This window comes from Armigeres subalbatus, chromosome 3 (assembly GCF_024139115.2).
Source record: "Armigeres subalbatus isolate Guangzhou_Male chromosome 3, GZ_Asu_2, whole genome shotgun sequence".
NCBI classification, from domain to species: domain Eukaryota; kingdom Metazoa; phylum Arthropoda; class Insecta; order Diptera; family Culicidae; genus Armigeres; species Armigeres subalbatus.
The window spans coordinates 207,795,503-207,815,459 of NC_085141.1; the positions used below are offsets into that span (position 1 = coordinate 207,795,503).

At 36.8% G+C, this 19,957-nt stretch overlaps 2 protein-coding genes across 2 annotated transcripts in view; one reads left to right on the forward strand and one right to left on the reverse strand.

The window, feature by feature from the left end:
- Positions 1-3,206, forward strand: part of LOC134227733 (torsin-like protein) — a 54,659-nt gene extending 51,453 nt beyond the window's left edge. Inside the window, exons 6-7 of the mRNA XM_062709395.1 lie at positions 2,546-2,816; positions 2,875-3,206. Coding sequence (XP_062565379.1) covers positions 2,546-2,816; positions 2,875-2,977 — 374 coding nt within the window. The 3' untranslated portion in view covers positions 2,978-3,206. The remainder of the gene's footprint in view (positions 1-2,545; positions 2,817-2,874) is intronic.
- LOC134227734 (helix-loop-helix protein 1) lies at positions 3,071-18,707 on the reverse strand. Its single transcript, XM_062709397.1, has 3 exons — positions 18,613-18,707; positions 3,624-3,858; positions 3,071-3,349 (listed from the first exon to the last, which is right to left on the reverse strand). Exons 1-3 carry the CDS (start codon positions 18,613-18,615, stop codon positions 3,195-3,197), a joined length of 393 nt encoding a protein of 130 aa, XP_062565381.1. The 5' UTR covers positions 18,616-18,707; the 3' UTR covers positions 3,071-3,194.
- Positions 18,708-19,957: the final 1,250 nt, after the last annotated feature.

Here is a 19,957-nt window from a genome sequence, read left to right on the forward strand (position 1 = left end):
TAACTGTGTGAAGATTTCAGGCGAACACTCTAATTCGTTCGAATCGCACCGAGGACTAAGACAAGGTGATGGACTTTCGTGCCTGTTGTTCAACATTGCACTAGAAGATGTCATGCGGAGAGCCGGGTGTAACAGCCAGGGTACGATTTTCAACAGATCCAGCCAATTTATTTGTTTCGCGGATGATATGAACATTTGCAAGGTAGCAGAACTGTACATCCGCCTGAAACGTGAAGCAACGTCGCTTTATTCCCCACAATATTCTCCGTCTCTACTCTTTTACTGTTTATTCTGATGAACAAATTATTTGGAGCTGTTTATACGAAAACATGAATTCAATTGTATTCTTTTTTATACCTGCTCATTTGTAAATATCAATGACAGCTTCAATCCAAATCCAATCCAAATCCAATCCAAATCCAATCCAAATCCAATCCAAATCCAAATCCAATCCAAATCCAATCCAAATCCAATCCAAATCCAATCCACATCCAATCCACATCCAATCCACATTCAATCCACATCCAATCCACATCCAATCCAAATCCAAATCCAATCCAAATCCAATCCAAATCCAATCCAAATCCAATCCAAATCAAATCCAATCCAAATCCAATCCAAATCTAATCCAATCCAATCCAAATCCAATCCAAATCCAATCCAAATCCAATCCACATCCAATCCACATCTAATCCACATCCAATCCAAATTCAATCCAAATCCAAATCCAATCCAAATCCAATCCAAATCCATTCCAAATCCAATCCAAATCCAATCCAAATCAAATCCAATCCAAATCTAATCCAAATCCAATCCAAATCCAATCAAAATCCAATCCAAATCCAATCCGAATCCAATCCAAATCCAATTCAGATCTAATCCAAATCCAAATCCAATACAAATCAAATCCAATCCAAATCCAATCCAAATCCAATCCAAATCCAATCCAAATCCAATCCAAATCCAATTCAAATCCAATTCAAATCCAATCCAAATCCAATCCGAATCCAATCCAAATCCAATCCAAATCTAATCCAAATCCAATCCAAATCAAATCCAATCCAAATCCTATACAAATCCAATTAAAATCCAATCCAAATCCAATTCAAATCCAATCCAAATCCAATCCAATACAATCCAAATCCAATCCAAATCAAATCCAAATCAAATCCAATCCAAACTCAATCCAAATCAAATCCAAATCTAAACCAAATCCAAATCAAATCCAATTCAAATTCAATCCAAATCAAATCCAAATCAAATCCAAACCAAATCCAATCCAAATCCAAATCTAATCAAAATCCAATCCAAATCCAATCCTATCCAAATCCAATTCCAATGAAGGGGTATGAAGTATTTTTTATGATTTCCTCAATCAAACGCATACTCATTTTTTCCAACAAGATTCATTTAGAACCTGGTAGATCGCAAGGAATATGGAATTCTGTCAGGTGGTTCACTTATCCAAAATGTTTGGGAACTTCTGATCTAAACAACATTACATGAAATGGCTACTCGCCGAATCACACATCTCTGGGGTTCGAGCTCACAATATTTAGATCAACAGCCCTCAACACTTTATACGTCCAGTTGGATTTCACCTTTCAACTTTCTGGTGGTGTACAAATTTCAAGATTCAAATTTACTTTGTTTCAAATTTGCATTTCTCAATGCAGCTTTTTCCATAAAATTTGCTTCATGGCTTACCATTATTTTTTACCATTTTCTCTTCTCATATGGATGGCTTACCATTTTCTTTTGCCATGATATCTATTCTATGGCTTACCTTGATTTTTTGCCATTCTCTTTGTTGTCTGCGGCTTTTTAACCACTGACATACTTTGGCTTATCATGATTTTTGCCATTTTGTGTATAGGTACATAGGCTTATCATTCTTTGTTTGCCTTATTTCGCTTCTTTTCTTCAAACACCTAAAAATGTATTACCTTGTAGGCGAGCAACAACTACACCATTGTCGTAGCCAAACGATTTGTCAATCTTCTCCGTAGAAACAGGCTTTGGACGCCGATAATCAATCAGCATCCTTCCGCCTCAATAAACGAACCCTGAGTGATCTTCATTTATATTATATGTCACCCGTCGAACAATCTGTTAGCCTACTAAGATTTAATTTCAAATTTCTTTTCATTACCTTCTTAGCATGCTAGCATTTCAAATACATATCTACTACGATTGAATTTCAAATTTGTTATCCTTTTTTTCATTATTGTCATTTGATTTTTTTTTAATTTTTATTATGAAATAAGACATACGTTCTACATTATATATCAATGCAACCAAAAAATGCGAATGCTTTATTCAGGGTCGCCTTATTCCCCACAGTTTTTATTGATATATTGATATTAAGCTATCATTCATGTGTTTAACTGATAATTAAGAATAACAAATTTTATTTTCAATACAAATTTGCTAGTTATTTTAATGTTGCATCATATAATTATCGAGTAGTACTAGTAATATTATTTCAATAGTTTTTTTTAACAAGCTTATTTTATTCGATAATAATTTTCTTCTGAAAAAATAGGTGTGGAAATATCACAAATTCTTCGGAATTTGCTGGAAAACGGTGGTACTAGAGAAAATGCAGACTTTCATGACTTCGAATCTGCTTTACAACTGGCATCTTACGATTCTGAAAATAATGGGTTTTTCCGTAGTCAACTAATCGATTCTTACGTCGTGGATTATTTTGTGCCATTTCTGCCGTTGGAGGAGTCACATGTTCGTTCCTGTATAATGCAGGAATTTTTTCTTCTCAATATCACAGAACAACAAATAGACGATGACATGTTAAGGTGCGATTTTGAAATATTTGTTCAAATTAAATGTATATTAAAATTGTTTTAATTTTAGAAAAATCACGCGACACATTACTTTTGACGGAATATTCGTGAACGGAGGCTGCAAAAGAATAACCAAAAAAGTCGGAGCTCTAGTGAGGGAGTATTTTGGATAGATGTATATACATATAAAACGTCGTTGGAAGTAGAACGAAATGGAATAGAAAGGTCCCATCTGTGAAAATCGTCTGGGGTTGAATGAAACAAGATTTGTCAGGAAATGCACCTGATACCAATGCGGACTGAAATTTATTTTGTTAAAGTAAAATGTACATATTTACATTCGATAAATAATCGAAACATGTTGAACACACAAAATAGACTAAAGTAACATTATGCTTCTAATACGTGATTTAAGTAAGCTATATAACAAATGGCAAGTTTTAGAATCTCAATCTTCGACAGTTTTTTGTCCGGTGGTAACGTTGGCAGCAGTTTTCTTAGCTCGGTAAATGCAACGTTGAATGCTTCGACTCGAATCCGTTCCCCTAGAATGTAATGTTTATTTAATGCTTATGAAAGACTGACAAAGCTTTGTGTACATAAACGTTAAAACATTAAAAATTCATTTATCATATATTATATTAAATGCCTTCGAAAAACATTGTAAATCCCTTCTAACGGTCATTTTCATTTCAACTGCTGATATCGAAAAAAGTATTTTTAAAAATATAAAAATAACAAACCAGTTTTCGCAGCGAATATTATTATTATTATTATATTTATGATGATTGAAAAAACAGTACAGCTATATGTACTTACGAGTAGCATGTGCAGTCCTGTATTTCAATGTGGCACGTCGTCTTCTTCTGCGTTCCTCCCGCGTAAGCCCTGCTAATTCTGATTGCACGGAGCCGTCGTGTTTTCGTTTGCCATGACCAGTTCCACTGTTAGGAGCTACTGTATTGATTGGTTCGCACGGTAAGCCCATCAAGGAATCTCGTCCGAGAGCTACAGTGGGAGGTGATGGCATTAACTGATCTATGCCATATACCATCTGAAAAAAAAAACATTTTAATCAATTATGCAGTATTCCGATTAAAATGTTGTTTTTTATTTCTTTTTCTCCATACGTTCAAGATTTATTTAAATATGTATTCGCAACGTGTTAAGATGTTCATGTTTAAAAGAATTGTTGGATGGATACAACTTTTATTAATTGACCCAGATCATTTGACATCGTACTAGCAAACGATCCAATGCTGCCTATTTGCGCAACACACCCTGTTTTTGAATCGTTAACTCCTGTTGATTTCAACCACCCTCCGCTTACCTTGGAGTATCATATGTGCCACCAATTACCTTTGAATGTGGACATGATTCGAGCAGTTATAACTTTCGAAACGCAGATTACTCCTAGCTGAATGAAATGTACTAGCAATTGATTGTGGTTGCATCTGTAAGAAGTGTCGGAATAGTGCCAATAAAACACGCGGATTTATGATAGTGCTTATGATTGTTTATTGCACGAACGCTCGATTAACACTGAAAGCTATACAAAGGATTTGTTTCTATCTCACTGTGTTGCCAGTATTTCAATATTGTTACAGCATCAATCATTTAACAGCGTTGACGATGCGAACTCTTTGCTACACAGTTCAAGACCTCTTTTAACGATCATGTCATTGTTGGTTCTCGTGACACCCCTCATGATGTTTTGGACTTAGATATCTTTCCCATGTGTAGTATATTAGATGTGTGTTCCGTATAGAATGTGATAGAATGTATTATGTCTCAAAGATAATTAAATGTTATCTTGCATTTGTTATATATTTTGGCGACACTGGCGATGTTTGTGTATGATGTTGTGACGGTAACAACTCAGTATTTTTGTAGTTCTTGAGATAAAATAACAAATAAATAACAATAATCTGACTTAATTTACATGTTGAATAGTCTTTTTGTAAACTGCCTGTCTTACTATCAATTTAAAAATATATTTTCTTTTTCGATTCACCAATAAGTCCACTAAATTAGTACCGCTATTTTACTTATAATTCAAGATAAAATTTTCAAAACGACTTATCTGCTTTTGTAAACAAAGATTCGGACGTCGATTTGACGAATCTGATAGCACTCCCACGCAAACCAACATTATCAATAGGTAGGTGAAGGTTTCGGCTACCTGTTAATGGCGTTAGTTTGCGTCGAAATGCTGTCAGATTCGTCAAATCGACATTTGAGTCTTTGTTTACAAAAGCAGATAAGTCGTTTTGAAAATTTTGTCATGAATTCCTCTTTAATGAATTTCAACTTAGGTCGAAAATGCTGTTTTCTGTTGATCACTGCGTGTGACATGATCCATTACTGCAGTAAACTTCTTTCAATAGGAAAATGAACTTAATTTTGTCAACTATACTGCTGCCTAAGAAGACGTCCTGCAGCAAACTGGAATAATCCAATAAAAAAATACGCATAAGATCTGGGCAGTCTATCCGGTTGGCAATTATATCGAAGGCGAACATCATTTGAAGGCAAGATCGACGTTGGCGTAAGGTCTCAAGCTTTATTAAATGACATCGGTTTTCGTAGGGGGGCAAATGTAGCGGATCGTCCCATGGACTCTTTCGATTCGAGATGCATGGAATTCCTGGTAAGGGGCTCATACTTGGACGGCGTATTCAAAAAGGCTGCGGATAAGCAAACAGTACAGTATTTTCAACGCATATACATCGCGGAACTCCAGTGGATTACGACGGATAAAACCCAGTACAGTGAACGTTCGCTAATTGGGGTTTTTCTAGTTGGGGCGCTTTTTAGTTGGGGGTTCGCTAATTGGGGCGAAACCCAATTAAAAAGCAGCTAAACGTCAGAATGTGATGTCAAAAACGAGTTGACGTTTTGTTTCCGTGTTTGGCGGGATCGATATTTCCTGGCGCGTAAAATTTTCCTTTGTTCAATGCAAGAAGTAAACAACATTGACGCTTGTCAAAACGCCCCAATTAGCGAACGGCATTCGCTAGTTGGGGTGAGGTCGTGCCCCAATTAGCGAACGATCACTGTACTGCGAAAGCTTTCGTTGTAATCTTGGTTACATGGTCAATGAAGCGCAATTTACTGTCTATTGTCAACCCCAGATCGTTGATAGTATTAACGCGTTCCAGAGAAACACCGTTTGTCGCGTAGGAAAAGTTCAACGGTGTCCGGCTCTTGCTGAAACGGATAACTTTGCATTTCAGAGCATTATAACCTCCATACCGTTTGATGTACACCAACTTGTGACGGCGTTAATATCTTGCTGTAACGCCGCGCAGTCGACCAGTGAATGCGGTATATTTTCATATCATCAGCGTACATACTCCGATGTGAACTAAGTCGGAGGCACAAATCGTTGACGAAAAGTATGTATGTCAAAGTATACTAGCGGGCCAAGATGGCTACCTTGCGGCATGCCGGATGGAGTTGAGAAATGGCTAGACGTTGCAGATCTTAATTTAACGTAAGCATGCCTGTCTCGTAGGTAGGAGCGCAACCACTTTAGAAGCCAGTTAGGGAATTCTAGTCTCTCAAGCTTTTGCATGTTAGCTCAAACCCGTGCTGATAATCCGGTCTAGCCGCAAAGTACATTTTATCATGAATCAAAAGTTCCAGAGTTTTGGCAAAGGATAGAAATGGGGCGATTATTTTCATCCTTCCGTGTGTTGCCCGCTTTATGTATAGGCGTCACCGCAGACAATTTCCATGCATCTGGAAAAACACCTTCCGATAAAGAGAGGTTGAATATCACCAGAGGCTCACCAAGTACCTCTAAGAATCGGCGAATAAAAGCGGGAGGTAATTCAGCTGATCTATGGCCTTTGGATGGGTCAATAGAGTTTTTAGTGCACGGGTGGTGTCTGCTACAGTGAAAGTCGGACGTGGAAAACGGATATCGCATGATGGTAGTGATATTAACCCTCTACAACCCAAATTTTTGTTTTCGTTCAAAATCACTATTATGTTTTCTAAAATCGATCTAAACACGATTTGGGTATTAAAAAATTTTAATTCGCGATTTTATCAATTTCACACTTTGATTTTTTAGAATTTTGCTTTTCAAATTTTTTATCCAATCAAATAATTTCTTGAATCTATTGATCTTTTGGGATTTTCAAACTTATTTAGAGTTTGAAAATTCTTTTCCAATGCTGACTTATTGCAATTTTTAAATTTTCAAACTTATTTTTTTATTTTCCGTGTAACGAGTTGGATAAATATTTTAGAGTGTAACATTCACCACTACAACCTTTTATTGAATAAGGTTATTTGTAGAAAAATACTAAACTACTAATATTTCACTCTTTAAAAGTATACGAGCGAAAACACGGAGGAACAAAATATTACTCAATTTGCAATATTTTTTATAAATGTGTAGAATTTTGAAAATTGACTTCAAACCACATTCAAACATGTATTGAAGTTTATATTATTGATCAACATCAAAAACTTTTCAAAATCTGATCAATTTAAAATTACAAAAAACAATCAAAATGCCCCGTCGGTCTTAGAGGGTTAAAAGTTCCGGGGAATGCGGCGGAGAGTTGGAGTTGTAGACGGATTTGAAGAAGTCGGCAAAGAGTTCGACAGAGGCCTCGAAGTCATGACTCGCTTTGTCGCCGAAGCTCATTTCCAACGGTATCGAATCAGTTCCTTTCCTATCTTTAAAAATCCGCCAGAAAGATGACGGATTCGCTGTAACTTCCTCTTGGATTCGGGCGATATACTCACGGAATGAAGCAGCGACGCAGCTGTTATATTCCGTTTCAAGTTCACAAAGAGCCACCCTGTTGCCTTCGGAACGATGACGCAGAAAACGGCGGCGCGCCTCACGAAGGACATTACCTTTGTGTCGCAGTTCAGTATTCCACCATGGTTGGGTATTTTACCGGAGTGGACGTGTACGGCGGAGAGGCGTGTGTCTGCTTATCGTCCTGAAGATTACATTGTAGAAAACGGCAACAACTGTGTTAACATTGGTGCTCTGGAAAATATCCTGCCAGACAGCACACATTGGTTGAAATCATAGTTATTTTCATTTACGTCCGTAACAGGGCTGAAAAATGTTCTTTGTATCATTGAAGGTAATAGAGGAAACTGGACACACGTGATCCCTGGGGACACATTTCTTGAAAATTAATAATATTTTTATACCACTGATATGTGTAAACAGATCCATTGGACAGATAAATCAATCTGAATCTGAGTAACATTTGATGTTAGTGCCTTTGTGTATATGGGTTTTAGAAAGGTTTCATTATTATAGCGTTCTCAATCCTTTTTTTCTGCAAAGGATAAAAGTTGAATAACTATGAATATAATCAACCAAAACGTGTAAATTTTTTACTGGACGTTGTTTTATTATTGCAGAATTGAATAACACACTTGATCCCCCCACTGTTTGGACACACTTTATCCCGATATTGCATATATTAAGGCGTTTGTATTCGTTGTATTCCATTGCATTTGCATATTATTGTATTATATGCAACTAATTGGTCTGTTTTAATTCTTTTGTGGATTAAAAGTTTAAGTATGTTTATTTACTTACTTCAATTTTATCATTCAAGCACACGCGTAATTTGAATTCGCCAATAGCATTATCTCATTTCCTAGAACAAAGTGTAGTTAAGCATACTTAACTTTGATTAGTTTTATTAAATACGAGTAAATAATGGACATAATCTTCAATCAAAGATTAAATGAAGTTTTGAAAATGCTCAAGAAATCACGGGGGTGTAAAATCAGTACTGTTATTCTTTGTACTTTCTATTTTAAATGGGGTAAGTTTATTGAATATTTTCATTATATTCTATCGCAAGTCTTCCTATCTGGCTTCCTACAATACTTTTAACAATAGGCTAATCCAACCGCTTCTATTCATTATTTGTAAAGAAATCACACACAATTGTGTACTGATATACACGTACTACAGAAAAAATATGATGTTTCAAGCATGCGTGAAGTACCACATTGATGTATGAAGTCACCAGTCTGGTAATAGTCTGGCAACCGCGATGCATCACATATCTTTTTTGCTGGTCTCAAAATAGGCACTCTAATGCTACGTTTTGACAGGGCAAGTGAATTGAACAACTCAGTTGAATTCAATTCACTTGCCCTGTCAAAACGTAGCATAAGAGTGAAATCAGGAGTGATTCAGTTTCATTCCAAATTTTCGACCACTATTCAAGTTTGAATCTGGAGCCAAATAGAACAAACTCGCTGGTTTCCCCAGCAGTGTTCTATTCATGTTTTTCAAATTTTCAATTAAATGAAATCATCATGTTGGCGCCAAGAAAGGCGCCGTAATTGCAAAGTGGATTGATCCGTAGATAAAATGCCGCATTCATACACCAAAACAATTGGAAAATATTTGAATCTCGTGATTCAATCGTGGTTCAAATCTGCAGAAAATAGAACGGAGAGTTTTGACATTTGACTGGTATAAAAAATGAATCTAGAACAGCTGCTGCCCCGAAAGATTTGAATCACTGCTGATTTTACCCTAAAATATTTACCTTTGGCCATGACTTTTAAAGCGCGGCTAATTTTTTAAATTAGAAACAGGATAATTAGGTTTAAAAATAACAAAGTTATATTTAATATTTATGTATCGATCAACCAGTTTTGGTACCATAACTGTATCATGCAAACAGAGAGATCCTCTTTGAAACGTCATGGTTGTCGTAATATGACCACTGTCTTTCAATAGAGAGATCATGATTAGTATTCTAATTTTGTTGATAAAGCAGATATTCTATGTGTCACTGTTAAGTGTTACCGTCGTGCGGGGCTTCTTTTGCCAAATCAGGGGCTACTTTGGACATTTTAAAACAAGAATTACAACGGAAATTACTATAAAATTGTTATTATTACCAATCAAGTGTCTTGTTGATAGTTGGATTGCAACTTTCTGTGTCAAATTTATAATTATAATATTTTGTTAGTTTATTTTTGCAAAAAATCAAAAATCCAAAGTAGCCCCCGGAGTCAAAAGAAGCCCCGCACGACGGTACTCTATACGAGTACCTAAATACTTGCCTTACTTGATTCCAGCAATATTTAATTTTTGCACAACTATTTTTACGTAACAAAATAAAAACACTGTTATTTAATCTTAGGACAAGATTAAATAACAGTATTTTGATTTCGTCAAGACTGAAAAGCCATCTCCGAAGCATTAAACTACAGTCGAAATAAATAGGGTGAGAGATCCAATAGTCGTGGGTGTTCCTATAGTTGCGGTAGTGTTGTTTTTACAAAATCTACGAATTGAACGCAGTAACTCATGTAGTCTATCAATTTGTTGACAAGTCAGTAGACGAAATAAAAGGAAACAGGTTTCAGACCGCATCGTGCTTTCGTGCTGTGCGGTTCTTTCTCTTTGCGGAAGGAAGTTTTTAATACTACCCGAAGCTATTTTAATTTCAACGGTGCTTCTTAGCGCTATTTCTACCCACTGATCCCGTTACGATCTTTGCAAGGACCCGTGCCTTCGTTTTACGTTGGACCCGTTTGCGGAAGTAAAATTCCGACAAGCGGTGGTAATCCTGCAGGGACACCGTTCTGGGAAAAACCCTCTAAGAAGGTCACGTCTCCACGCTCAGCAATGAGTATTAATAAAAACAAGCGGAAGGGGGAGTCTCTGAATTCTCCACTTCCTTCAAAGAAACAAGGTTTCAAGACCGTCCTGCCCAAGCGCGGAAAAAATAGAAGGAAGCTGGAGACTTCAGATATTCCTTCTAAATCTAACGTTGACATTATTTCTTCTCCCATCGAACTGAGCAATCAGTTCGATTTGATTAATAACGAATTTGAGGAAATCGAATCTACCTCTAGCCCAGGTGATTCGATTCATGCGAAGAAACAACGGATTCCGCCAATTGTGGTATCTGTTGCCGAGTTTTCTGGCTTTCGGAATGAAATCTTGAGTAACCTTCGGGGGATCAAGGTTTCATTTCAGATTGCTAGGAAGGGTGACTGCCGCGTTTTGCCGGGATCCTTTGACGATCGCAAACGTCTTCTCCAGTATTTAACTGAGAAGCGCCATAAATTCTTCACATACGACGACAAAACTGAGCGATTGTTCAAAGTCGTCTTGAAAGGTCTGCCCAGTGATGACAAATCACTGGATGAGATTAAAATTGAAATTTCTGAATTACTTGGATTTTCACCAGTCCAAGTAATTAAGATGAAAAAGAAATCCCACTCTGGTACTTCCCAAAGGGGCATTTCTCAAGAATTTTATTTAGTTCATTTTAACAAAAGTGAACTAAATAATATGAAAAGTTTGGAAAAGGCCTGTATTATGTCCCATGTCCGTGTTACATGGGAACATTTCCGCAGGCCTGGGGGAAATTTCCAAAATCCCACTCAGTGCCGTAAGTGCCAAAAGTGGGGTCACGGAACCAAACATTGCCACATGGATGCTAAATGCATGATTTGTGGTGGAACCTCTCACGCCAAGGACGCTTGTCCTGTGAGAGAAGATTCCAATAAATTTAAATGTGCAAATTGTGGGGGTAATCATAAATCCAATTTCTGGGAATGCCCTTCACGCAAAAAAGTTTTGAATTCCCGTGCAAAATTGATGACGGGAAATTCCAATCGGATCCCAGATTCGACGGGTAGAAATTTTTCAAACGCTCAAATTTCGAAACCAGTTACCGGTCGAGCAATTCATACCCACCACAATTCACAAACAAATTTTGCCGCTCGTCAACGGGTAGCGAGCACTTCAGTAAATTCCAATTTTTCGAATGTACCTACGTATGCAAACATCGCTGCTGGTAGACAAAATTTCTCTTCTCAAAATGAGGTTTATACCCATGTCCCAACGGGAAATAATGGTCATGTTGCCGATTCAGGTAGCATGACTGCTTCCGATTTTGATTTTTTAACTGAACAATTGCATCACATGATTGATGCAAAGTTCTAAATTGGAATGCCCGCTCTCTAAAGGGTAAGGAAGATGAATTATTCAACTTCCTAACAGTTCATAATGTGCATATTGCCATTATAACAGAAACCTATTTAAAACCAGGACTCTCCATTAAAAGAGATCCAAATTATTTTATCTACAGAAATGATCGTCTTGACAGCGCCTGTGGTGGGGTCGCCATTGTCATCAATAGACGTATCAAACATAAATTATTTTCTTCATTCAAAACCAAAGTTTTTGAAACCTTGGGAGTTTCTGTTGAAACAAATTTTGGAAAATTTTCCTTCATTGCAGCTTAATTGCCTTTTCAATGCAATGGGCAGCAAAAGAATTTGTTGAAAGCTGATCTTCAAATTCTGACTCGCAACAAATCTAAATTCTTCGTAATTGGTGACTTCAATGCCAAACACCGTTCATGGAATAATGCTCAAAGCAATTCCAATGGTAAAATTTTATTTGAAGATTGTTCTGCGGGATATTATAGTATTCAATATCCCAATGGACCAACTTGTTTTTCTTCCAGTCGAAATCCTTCTACAATTGATTTAGTTTTAACGGATTCAAGTCAGCTGTGTGGCCAATTGGTAACTCATGCTGACTTTGACTCTGATCACCTTCCTGTGACATTTGAAATCTCACAAGAAGCCATTTATAATCCAATCAGCACTACTTTTAATTATCATAGAGCTGATTGGGATTTATATAAAACGTATATCGATAGGAATTTTGATGTTGATATTCCTCTCGATACCAAAAGTGATATTGATAATGCTCTCGTATCTTTGACAAATTTAATTGTCGAAGCCAGAGGCATTGCAATTCCTAAATGTGAAATTAAATTCAACTCCATTATTATTGACGACGATCTTCAGCTACTGATCCGTCTTAAAAATGTGAGGCGAAGGCAATACCAAAGAACTCGCGATCCTACTTTAAAAGTTATTTGGCGAGATTTGCAAAATGAAATTAAAAAACGTTTCGCTATTCTGAGAAATACCAACTTTGAGAATAATGTCTCGAAGTTGGATCCCAGTTCGAAACCCTTTTGAAATTAACGAAACTTCTTAAAAACCTCAAAAGCCAATTCCAGCGCTTAAAGAGGGAAATAAAATTTTATTAACAAATGGCGAAAAGGCTCAAAAACTTGCTCAGCAGTTCGAGAGTGCCCATAATTTTAGTCTAGGTCTCACTAGTCCAATTGAGGATCAGGTTACACGAAGCTTCGAAGACATTCTCAACCAAGATAATGTTTTTGACCCTTCGTTGGGAACTAATTTGGATGAAGTGAGATCTATTACTAGAAAATTTAAAAATATGAAAGCCCCGGGTGATGATGGTATTTTCTACATACTTATCAAAAAACTTCCTGAGAGCTCTTTATCCTTTTTGGTTAATTTATTTAACAAATGTTTTCAATTGGCATACTTCCCAGATAAATGGAAAAACGCCAAAGTTGTTCCAATTTTGAAGCCGGACAAAAATCCAGCTGAGGCTTCTAGTTATCCTCAATCAGTTTGCTTTCTTCAATAAGCAAACTGTTTGAAAAGATTATTTTAAATAGAATGATGGTTCATATTAATGACAATTCTATTTTTGCTGATGAGCAATTTGGTTTTCGCCATGGGCATTCAACCACTCATCAGTTATTAAGAGTTACGAACTTAATTCGGCTCAACAAATCTGAAGGATATTCGACTGGAGTTGCTCTTCTTGATATAGAGAAAGCATTTGATAGTGTTTGGCATGAAGGTTTGATTGTAAAATTGATGAATTTTAATTTTCCTCTGTACATTATTAAACTGATCCAAAATTATTTATCAGATCGCTCACTGCAGGTAAACTATCAGAATTCTAAATCTGATAGATTACCTGTTAGAGCTAGTGTTCCCCAAGGCAGCATACTGGGGCCCATATTGTATAACATTTTTACTTCTGACTTACCTGATTTACCACCAGGGTGTCAAAAATCTTTGTTTGCAGATGACACAGGTCTCTCAGCCAAAGGGCGAAGCCTTCGTGTCATTTGTAGTAGATTGCAAAAAGTTTGGATATTTTCTCCACTTACTTGCAAAATGGAAAATTTCCCCGAATGCTTCCAAAACTCAGCTTATAATTTTCCCACATAAGCCGAGAGCTTCTTATTTGAAACCTTCTAGCAGACATATTGTCACTATGAATGGGGTTCCAATTAATTGGTCTAGCGAAGCTAAATATTTAGGACTTCTGCTAGATCAAAATTAACTATTAAAAATCACATTGAAGGCACATTGGCTGGAAGCCAAATGTAACAAATATATCAAGTGTCTATATCCACTTATAAACAGAAAATCAAAACTTTGTCTTAAGAACATACTTTTGATATAAAAACAAATTTTTAGACCAGCCATGTTGTATGCTGTGCCAATATGGACTAGTTGCTGCAATACAAGAAATAAGGCACTCCAGAGGATTCAAAATAAAATTTTGAAAATGATTCTGAAGTTACCTCCGTGGTATAGTACCAATGAACTTCATAGAATTTCTAATATTGAGACATTGCAACAAATGTCCAACAAAATAATTTCCAATTTTAGACAAAAATCGTTGCAATCTTCTATTGCAACGATAAGCTCCTTAGTATAAATTAGGTTAAGTTTAGTTTAAGTAGAAAACATTGTAATTCCTACATGGTTTAATTCAACCAGAGGAAATATCGTAACTGCCAGAGGCAATTGAAATGTATTAATAATATCTAAAAGCGTAACATAGCAAATAAGGATGATAGTGTTAAGAAAACACGGAACACCTAGTCTAAGAGATAAATGCATGTATTAGATAATTAGCAAATAAAATTAGTTTAAAAAAAAAAAAAAAAAAAAAAAGGAAACAGGTTTGGATTTCCCTCAAAATCGGTAAAGTATCACTAAAATACCTTATCTTTTTCTCGGCTTTGCACCAATAGTTGCGATAGTGTTCCCATAGTTGCATGAAAACAATGGGATTCAATTGGTTCGCATGCCACCCACATTCTTGTATTTAATAAACAGTTAAATGAGCGTTTTGTCTTCTGAGTGGCGATGAATTAACATGCGGTGCTGGTACAGTGGATGAAAGCGAGACGAACGGTATTACGTGGCCAGGGGTAACGAGGCGTACAGCTGAATTTTCATTGTTAAGGATGGGGCTTTCTTCTAGATCCATCGAGGATGAATGGACGGTGCAACAGGTGTCGAAGATTGGTGGTTTTTCAGCATAGATTTCACTAGTTCGGTCACTTCACCCTCCGGAACTTCTGGTGAAATACCCGAGAATTTAACCAGAATCTGTCAGAATCTCGCTCAGTAGATTCCGAGGCCACTATATTCGTATCCGCAGCACAGGTACCGATTCCACACATAGCCTTAGCTGGACGTCGATCGTAAAAGGCTTCATCGTCGTCGTTTACACGCAGTCGCTTGGTTCTCGAAGAAGGCGCAAGCGGTGTATGGTAGAAAGATGTTGGTGTACGAGGCACAGAGTTGATCATTGAAATTTGAATGAATTTCGTTTTTGATCTCCGCCAAGACACTATCCCGAATCTCTGCTTTCATCGACTCAATCACACATTCGCTTCCTTTGTTGACTGATACCAATGAATTTGACAAACGTGCTTTCGACAGTAAGTTCTTGAAAGCTGTGCACATCCATACTAGATGCGTGTTGGCCATGATTGAGGCGTAAGCATCGTCAGTGATCCCGGAATAACGCATACAAACTATCGACGAACAAAATCCACCGCATTTTACAGAAACTTCGCCGACGGGATTAGCGCATTTTTCACACACGGTCATCATTTCACGCAAACTGGCAACGCTGAAAAGCTTTTGCTAATAGCTCACAGATGGCCGACCCGAAAACAATCGATGAGATTGTGACACAGTATATGATCCGACAGTTACAGGTTACAGCTGCTGATGAGATGCCCCATAAAAATACTCCCGACTTTCCCCCGGACTAAATCGGCTCTCGTCGGTAGGATCGTCCGATTGTGGTTCCGACGAATTTATAAATTGTTTCACCAAGCCTAATGGGATTTTTACAGTGGACCTAGCCGACGCTACGCCAAACAAAATCGGTACACGGTTAGATGACTTTACCCATTAATTAGTACTATGTTATTGTTGATATTATTCCCACCGTGAAAAATTCACACATTTTCTTTAAAATGAGTAGTGGCGCTTTTTCAAGAAAATGGGTGAATTTTTCACGGTGGGAATAATATCAACAATAACATAGTACCCATTAATGGGTAAAGTCATCTAACCGTGTAGACTAACAGCGATTAAATCGAATGACTAATGGGTCAATTTCGTTTTCAATGTATATGTGTATATAGACAATTATCTCACCAGTATAAATTAGAATCTGGAACAGGCATCGCCCACTTATTTAGTATACGTTTCATTAATTTGCACTGTTGCAGTTTTTTTACCAGGTTGATTTTAGTCGATTAAGACCTTTAGATTTAATGAAACAATGAGTTGACCCCACAAAAAATTCGCATAAAAATCAAAGAAAATTCAGGTTATTTGCAAATCTGTTAAAATTCAGGTTAACCAAGAAATTAATCAATTTCAATTGTGAAAAAACAGGGTGTACGTAGCTCATTTAAGCTGGATATTAAAATGTTATGTAAGGTGGACTTGTGACTTGTGATGTTTTTTCTATAACTTTATCTAACATTATATCGATCGAGTATCAGTAGCTACAGCGGAGGGCACTATCAATATTGAACATATTAAATAAGTGTTCACTTAGTATGTTGAACCGTTACTAGCATTCACGCGCTGCGGCTCATGGATTTTCGACAATAAATGTACGGTTAACATTCCTTTGTCGTACGGTAAGATGCGCGCTCACAAAGCAAGACCATTCTGAATGTGGCTGGGTTCGATTCCTGGTCGAGTCAAGGTTATTTTTGGAATTGAAATTTTAGATTTGGAATTGGAACATACGAATGCAAAAATGGTAACATGGCTTAGAAACCTAGCAGTTAATAACTGTGGTAGTGCTGAATGGGGCCCTCCTTTGCGGTAAGACGCGTGGCTACAAAGCAAGACCATGCTGAGGGTGGCTGGGTTCGATTTCCGGTGCCGGTCTAGGCAATTTTCGGATTGGAAATTGTCTCGACTTCCCTGGGCATAAAAGTATCATCGTGCTAGCCTCATGATATACGAATGCAAAAATGGTAACCTGGCTTAGAAACCTCGCAGTTAATAACTGTGGAAGTGCTTAATGAACACTAAGCTGCGAAGCGGCTCTGTCCCAGCGTGGGGATGTAATACCAATGAAGAAGAAGAAGAAGAAGAAGTGCTGAATAATCAGCTGCGAGGCGGCAATACCCCAGTGGGGGGTGTAATGCCAATGAAGAAGAAGACTGTTAGAAAAAACAAGTCACAAGTACACCATACATACCATTTTCAAATTCATCTTCTGATTTAAGCTGTTTTCGAATAAGTAAGGCTTATACTAAATGATCGTCCAATGCCTGATCTAGCTGGAACATGTTCGCATGTTTTAGAATCATATTCAAAATAAAGTCTTTCCTCCTCTCATGAGTAGTGATGCTTTGCCTTTCTCGTATTTTTAACAAAATTAACCACTACTATTAGATGTGGTTGTATTCAATATTTAATTTCTGATCTAAATCAGATTGCCATCAGAAAACATAAGGATGGGTGTAATCTTTGATTCCTAGCTAGATAATAAAAAAACACGAGGATTGTGGTAGTATTTTTTAGTATTTTTAACCCTTGATGTATATTCGTTGGGGTTGTTTTTGCCTGAAACTGACAATGTGACTATGGTAAATATTGCTCAAATAATATTGCTCAAACAATCAAATAAAATTTCTTCTGAATAGACATTACCGACATTACATTATAAATGATTTTTATTCCATAGCTCTACATTCCATCTGCAATTTGACTTGTCTTACAACTTGTGCTCTTATCAGAATTCTCACAATTCAAGCTCTATCTGGAACAAGGTCGAAGTCGCAAGAGAGAGTGTTCTCTTCACCGACTTTCCTTATTTAAAAAATAAGTAAATAAAAGCTGGGGATTTCTTTGCGGTTTATCACCTCAGAACGGTAGAAAATAATTAGAACTTGCATTCTTAGGTGAAACCCGTAAACAAATCCTCCACTTGACAAATTTATTTCAAAGAGGGTAAGTCGACGAAGAGAATCCTCTCTTGCGACATTCGCCCTTACGATAGGGCTTGAATTATTAATTGAAAGTATTCTATGTCTGCCAATAATTGAATTATTCATTGGTTTTCTCGCGCTTAGTATCATAAGAGCTTTACTGCATTGATCGACTTCTCTTAGATCATGAGTTACAGCCGTGTTTGTTGATTCTGGTGCAAGTTGCAATATCATTTATCACGCCAAAATAAAATCTTTAGAAAACGGCCCCGATTCGCTGCATTGTGAAGAACAAAAACTCGACGAAGAGAAATCGATCAAGTAGCTAGTAGTAGTTAGTATAGTCTTATGATTATTAGCGCGAGATATATTTTGTGTGACAAGCACAATGAATACACTACGATCATTTGGCCGAGAATGTTTCCCACCGAAAAACATCCTAGACCGGAACGAGAATCTTATTCGTGATATCCGAATTTGTTTGAAACAATTGAGATATTATAATAAATTATTAACTGATATACGTAAATTCACAGATCACATATTCCAGTAAATATTATAATCCTGCTATAATCCTGAGTCAACAATTGTGATTTAAACTTATTCCGTATACACTCAGTTATTTATAGTCCGTGTCACTTCAGTTATGATTCTGGTTTACTAACCATCTTATGTTTTTTAATGATCCTTGCACTAATTAATATGATTTTTTATTAAATCATAAAATATGCGTAATAGAGCTGAAACATTTCGCGACCGCGTTCAAAACTATACTGAATCCGACCAAAGAAAGAAGAAGCTTCCTGGTGCTCACAGCATCCAAATGCGATGCTTGTGTATGGCGCATGACACGCCCTTCGGTGCCCATCCCAGCCAATCAGCGTTCAGTGAATGCAACTGTTATGGCTGCCGTGCTCGTCGTACTGCATGCAACAAAAAAGTTGTGCACAGTGGCTCTGAATCAATCTCTTTAAATGCACAGAGGATACTCTATGTACGTCGCGTCGTATGGTAAAAAAGAAGAACACCAATTTGTATTCAATGTTTGCTTCTGAATGGCAGATAGTGGAGATTTTTTAAGTGTGAAACTTGTTCGCCCTGTTCGCCGTTCTAAGCATGAAAACAATAATTATGTTATTCGTCACACAATATTCAAATGTTAGCATCGTTTGCACCTAGTTTTCATCTAGTCAGGTATTTAGTCTACACTGATGAATAAGTTGGGAATTCGTGATACACTTTCAAAGTGCAAAACGCAGATGATACGTATCAACTGTCTTCTGGATTTTTTTGGAAGTGTTGTTTGTGTAAATCACTAGCTGTAGAGTGATTTTAAAACTTCAAATGTTTTTTCAAACCCGTAACAGCTGACATGCGCGAATTCTTTTTGCAAGACTTTGCAAGATTTTTGCATATTCGCCTTGGAATGAAACAAAATCTAGATTATGTAGGGTAACGGTACCAATAGTGGAGGTATTAGTAGATCTACGAAAGAAAATATTTTTTAAAAATTGATAATTATGGGAAATTTACAGCTTTAATATCTTCTAATCTAGATAAACTAATAAATTTGCTAACAAAAAATGAGATAGATGTCATTTAACATCAACAATTACCGAATATTGCTTGCACCACTATGGTACACTGTTCCTTTAGTGGAGGTAAAAATTAATTTTGGTTCCCATAGTGGTGCTATCCATTGGTTTCTTATGAGACTCGCCACTATTGGTACAGTTGCATCACTATAGGTGCAAGGGAGTTTCGTTAAGGAAAATCATTGTTTTCAATTGACGATTAAAGGTTGCATGAAGAAGAAGAAGTCGAAGGATGATATTTGAAAAATATTGCATGGGGAAGCATACGGGAAGTTTTTTAAAACTCTTCTCAAAAATTCTAGGAGCAATTTAATTAAAAACGGTTAGCAGTACGGGGTTGGACTATCTTTCTACTGCATAATAAACGCAATTTTTCGATTTCAAATTTTATTTTATGATATCATACTTGATACAC